The following is a 6,000-nucleotide window of genomic DNA, read 5'->3' as shown; positions in this document are numbered from 1 at the left end:
GGAAGTGAACCAGTTTTTTCAAAATAATCAGTACGCAGTCATGGTAGCCAACCTCCAAGATAGCCACCTATGAGCCCTACCCCTTGCACTCACACTCTTGTGTAGTTACTTCCCACATCATACCAGGATTGTTCTCTGTTGCCTCAAGGATATAGTAGAAGTGATAGTATATCACTTATTATATCACTTCTGGTATTAATAAAAAGATACTACTATAGTGGTGGCAATGGCACCCCACTCCAGTACTCTTGCCTGGAAAATCCCATGGATGGAGGAGCCTGGTGGGCTGCAGTCCATGGGGTCGCTAAGAGTCGGACACGACTGAGCAACTTCCCTTTCACTTTTCACTTTCATGCATTGGAGAAGGAAATGGCAACCCACTCCAGTGTTCTTGCTTGGAGAATCCCAGGGACGGGGGAGCCTGGTGGGCTGCCGTCTATGGGGTCACACAGAGTCAGACACGACTGAAGCGACTTAGCATAGCATAGCATAGCATAGCATAGTGGTGGCAGTGTTTCTTCATCTGGGTAGAGGTTTACATGGCCATGTTCATTGCAAACCTAAAACACTGAAAATTCATCAAGGGAAATATTTGATTTGAGCACTTTCCTGCATATGTTAGACCTCTATAAATATCTTTAAAATGTATGTATCTAGGGACTCAGAGCAGGATTTATGCCTTATGGTCACATTCATAGTGCTTGGTTCATAGTAGAAGATATACAAGAAGATATAGTTTGCAGAGTGAATAAGTCAATGGTTCTTGAAGCCGTACACCTTTCTAGGAGTCTATATCAAACCTCTCAAAACCCCCACCACTTCCCTACTTACTTTGCTCTATGATAATGCACCTATTGATATATTTAATAATTTCCCATGCTGCCTATATAGACAACATGATCATCTTCCAAGTTGTTGGAAATTCTCTAAATTTGTCATAGTTAACATTTATTGTCATTCACAATAAATAGAACAATCTGTTTACATTAAAATAGTTCAATAAATATTGATTTTTCAGGCAAGAGAATTTCTCATACAATTTTGTTCAGTCAGGGTAAACATCTAGAGTAATTTATAAGTTCCCTAAAAGAACAACCCATGCATTGTTCATAACACTCTTTAGGACTGTTTTCTGTTGTTCAATTATCAGGTTATTTTAAAGATTCAGAATGTCGACAATCTAACACCAGCCAACAATGCCATATGGGATATAAGATTTTTTACTGATTGAATTCTAACAGTAGTGGAATTCTAACCAAATCCAATGTTAGCAGCCAAAGGTAACTGCTCTTCCATTATGTATAACTTAATATTTTGTTCAGGTGTTTAATTTTTAGATGAAACAAAAGCTCACTAATTTAGATGAAACAAAAATCATAACATTCAAGTGCCAAAATCTGCTCAAGCACTATACTTTATATTTAGGCACACTGTTTAAAAGGTACACAGATGGTTGGCCATAACAAGTAACTTTTTTTTTCCACATAGTTTTCTCAGAAGTTCACCACATTGTAAACCAATGAAAAATCATATTTTTTATTATCCATTTTCTAAGTCAAAGTATTTGAAATTGTATCCTTAAGTATACCCTGGTCAAGATAAACGTGAACAAGCCTCAAAAATCTTGTACCACAAAGATTAATTTCTACCGTACTACCAATTTATAGTTATGTTGTATGTAGGCTTTGATTCATCTAGTGAAGAAAACTCACAATGAAAATAGGATTTCTGTTATGGATGGGGGGACTCGGAAGGAGTTAAGGGGAAAAGATGTAAAGCACATCCCAAAGGTGCATGGAGTTCTCCATCCACCCATAGTCCACCAATCATTCAGTGTGAATGGTATCACTGAAAGGCCAAAAGGGGAGGTGGGGGTAGGTGGCCAGGTGAGAGGTCAGGATTTTCTGTATAAAATGATTTAAAACTCTGAAAAACTACAAAGCCATCCAAAGAAAAAATATAATCGAAGTAAAAGCAATGGAGTTTATTTCAGTGAAATTACCTTAAATTAGATATATTAAGCTCCCCAGTCCCCCAACCTGGTAGAAAAGTTCCTCTCAGTGAGAAATCATTTATTTTAATGGCAAAAATTTTACATATCAGTAAAATCTGTTATTTAAAACTGTGTACAGTACATTTCTGGCAAATGCCTTATACATCTTTCAGTTGTCAAGACAAAGTAAAAATGTGGTTGCATAAAATCACAAAAAATATAAATTGCTGAAAAGATAATAAAAAAAGATTAAAAATCATTTGCATTGACTCCCTTACATCTTCAATTAGTAAGAATTTGCAAACAACAGTAAATTTGTGGAAACTGTGATGAAACCTTGACATTCTCAACTAAAAGTTGTCATTTCAAATATCCCAGCTTAAAAAGAACCTACTTCCAATAGTCTGTGTATTTATCATATTATTTGAACAAGTGCAATATTTAAGTATCCAAAATAAAACTCAGTAACTTAAAGGAATCACAATAACTTAAAAAGAAGCCGTTTACAAAATTAACAATTTTTAGAAGGTCCTATTTAATTGGTTCCTCTTTTTGTTCCCCACTCCCCACAACAGGTCAGAGACATTACGTCTTAGCTCTATATACAAATCTGTAGCTTTAAAAATACAGTCTTCTGTTCTTAACATTAGGAACATAATGCTGCACGTAAGAGAGCCTACATGAAGACAGTATCTCCAAAACAGAGGGCCACATACAAGTTATAAATACAGTTTGAACTTATATTTAAATGGAACTCCTATCATTTTATACAGCTTTCCGATTCTAAGTTGAATAGAATAAGCCCTGGACAGAAGGAAGCAAGGTTTTCTCCTGAATTCAGTGCATGTTTCTAGGGATGCTGGAGCTACATCTACAACTATACAAGCGATCATGACATTTGAGAGCATTATTATCAAGTCACATCGGTGCCAAAAACAATACTACAATACCAAGAGTCTTAAAAAGGGGGGTGGGGGTGGGGGAAGAGTTCTGTTGCAATGGAAAGAGAATACCAAAAAAACTTGCAAGTTAAAATATAAGGCAATTATGAATGACAGTATTTTTTTATTAGCCTACACATGACACAAATTTTATCTGAGGTGGCTAAATTTTTTCTTACACCTAGTATGTAATGCATTACACTAAGAGCAAGAAAAAGAAATTATAAATCTGAGTTCTTATGAGGATTAAGCAACTTTGGGAAGTTCCCATAATGCTACTTTAAGTAATGAAAATCCAAAGCAAATGTGACTAGTTAGAACTGATTTGTTCCATATTTTATCAAAACAATAAGGTAATAGCTAAGAGACAACCAAATGCAATGTGTAAACTTTAGTTGGAGCCTGGTTTGAAATAAATTTGTATGACAATGAGGGAAGTCTAAATATGCATGATTAGACGGTATTAGAGAATAGTAGTATGGTTTTTTAGGAGAATGTCATTATTTTTTAGGAGATGCTTTAAGTTTTGAGGAGTGATGAGTCTATCTGCAATGTCAAAATTGTTCAGGGGAAAAAAGCATATATACACACATACATATACACACATATATATAACTGTATCTACATACAGATATATAGATAAATATGGCAAAATGTTAACAAGTATTGAATCTAAGTGGTAGATAACACATGTGATCATCTTACAGCCTTTCAATTTTTCTTCTAAAAAATGGCCATAATGAAATTTAGGAGAAAAAATCCTGTTTAAGCAGTTAACAGTTTGTAAGACATGTCCTATGCACTGAATCAATTTAAAAGGTACATGATTGAATGACCAGACATTCCTGCATACATTTAATACTGACTGACATGATTAGGAGAGAGGACTCTGTCAAATGTCAAACTAACCAATGATTTATTTACAGTATATGCAATGCAGCTCTTGTGACAAAAAGAGCAATTTATATACAGAATATAGTGGGGCAAATTGTAGAATTAAAATTAATGCCTGGAGTGTCTGAATATATAAGTTCTGTATGTTTTTGCACTTACCAAACTAAAAGAAAAAAATTTAACTGTGTCAGGTATCTTTAATGTGAGTTACCATATACTATAGAATATTAAGGAGAGGATATGGAAGAATCATCCAGGCTGTCCCTAATGTTGAAAATACTTGCTAAATTACGGAGCCCAGAAAACAAAATCACCTCTAAAAGTCTCTGGGGATTCTAGTCAAATATTTATTTCCTTATTCCTTTTGGCCACACCATGCGGCATGAGGGATCTGAGTTCCCCCACCAGGGATCGAACCTGCACCTCCCTACGTTGGAAGCACAGAGTCTTAACCACTGGACTGCCAGGGAAGTCTCTAGGCAAATATTTATTGAATAAATCTTTGAAGCAAATATATAACACATCAACATGTAATTAACATATGAAGGCCTTTATGGTAAATTAATATTCTACAAAGCCCTGTATACACTAAATATAAAATAGCCAAAAAATCAAGTGAGCCTGAGAGACCTATAATTCATTGCGCATAGTATATTATTCTATATGCCTACTGAACAATGAACAAAATTGTCTTAATTCATTTTTGCACATTATGCTTTTAACTATTAATCATGTTTCAACCTCTGTGCAAACTGCATTCCAAAAGGCCAACCCTCAGTTATAATTACGTATAACTTGATTATACATGGAAGCATTTGGCTATGATTTATTATGCATGCTTATTGCTATCAAAGAAATAAGCAAAGTTTTAGGTTTACTGTGCAAGAATTTTAATTAGATTCGCGCACATCTCAAAAAATTCTATTGTGTGACTTCCAGGTCTTGGAGTTAATTCAACAGGAGAAGAGTCAAGTGAGGTTACAGATGAGGTAAGAGAAGCTTCTGAGGATTTTCCTTGAGCCTCAGCATCTGAATCATTCCTTTGGCAAGCTCGATAGTTGCTAACTGAGCCCGATCTCTGTGGCGTAGCAGTCCCTGATTTGGCTTCAGTAATTTCATCTGGGTAAAAAAAAAAAAAATTCAATTTATTCTAATCCATGACACCCTTCCCAAAATTTTAACAGTATTTAATTTGCTTCTTTAAGTGAGACCAGCTATCAAGAGCATGTTTGTTTTGAATACTCCCTATAACAGAGGCAATGAATCTGTGTCATGCCACTTGCCTCTTTTACACACAGTAATGTAGTCCCCTGATGACTTATTAAGATTGCGTACATATTTGGCTACTCATCAGTCTTGCAATCCAGGATTAAGAGGTCAATGACATAATAATGAGGCTTAATAAACATCATTCACTAGCAACAAAAGTCAACCTTTCTATATTACAATAATAAAATAAATGCACTTAAAATTTGAATCTTGGAAATCATCTCACCTAACTCATTGCTTTATTGATAAGAAAGCATAAACCCCTAACAGTTAAGTGACTTGCTTAACAAGTGACTTAAGGTAACAAGTGAACAGAGAGGTAAATCTTGAAATTAAGTCTACTAACGCTCATCTCAGTGCTCTTACTTTGTCTTCATATTTAAGATCTTATAAAAGAGCAACAATTCCAATGAAAAAAATCAAGGAAAAACTAAAATTAGGAACACAACAGTAAGTGGTCATTCAGTTGGTAAACCCTGGTACTAAAAAACCTAAGGTGACAAATTTAATCCAAATACAATGGAAAAAAAGTTAAACCCATTCTGTATCTCAAACTGTGTTGTTACTACCATCTGGACATAAACAGACACACAGGTTTGGCCAACACATCATAGCTTAAAGCTGTGTCTTTCTGATACTATAGGTACTATCTTGGAGTTTATAAAGAAGACAAAGCCATGGGTAAATCTCCTAAGTGAACAAAAGTGGCAACATATCTTAATTGACTTGGTCAATGAAGAATAGCCATAAACACGTCTACTTAGTTAAAGATTCTGTCTGTGAGAGAACATTTATATATACACAGCTGTGTGCATGCATGCTTAGTCACATCCAACTCTTTGTGACCCCATGGACTGTAGCCCGGCAGGCTTCTCTGTCCATGGGATTTCCCAGGCAAGAATG

At 35.2% G+C, this 6,000-nt stretch overlaps 1 protein-coding gene across 8 annotated transcripts in view; it reads right to left on the bottom strand.

The window, feature by feature from the left end:
- Positions 1-1,969: 1,969 nt before the first annotated feature.
- Positions 1,970-6,000, bottom strand: part of PRKAA1 (protein kinase AMP-activated catalytic subunit alpha 1) — a 28,559-nt gene continuing 24,528 nt past the window's right edge. For all 8 annotated transcript variants that reach the window (XM_061393646.1, XM_061393645.1, XM_061393648.1 and 5 more), the window contains one exon: positions 1,970-4,947. In XM_061393646.1, coding sequence (XP_061249630.1) covers positions 4,703-4,947 — 245 coding nt within the window. In that variant the 3' untranslated portion in view covers positions 1,970-4,702. The remainder of the gene's footprint in view (positions 4,948-6,000) is intronic.

This window comes from Bos javanicus, chromosome 20 (assembly GCF_032452875.1).
Source record: "Bos javanicus breed banteng chromosome 20, ARS-OSU_banteng_1.0, whole genome shotgun sequence".
Classification (NCBI taxonomy): domain Eukaryota; kingdom Metazoa; phylum Chordata; class Mammalia; order Artiodactyla; family Bovidae; genus Bos; species Bos javanicus.
The sequence above is the reverse complement of the archived record's forward strand: the minus strand, read 5'-3'. Positions and strand labels throughout refer to the sequence as shown.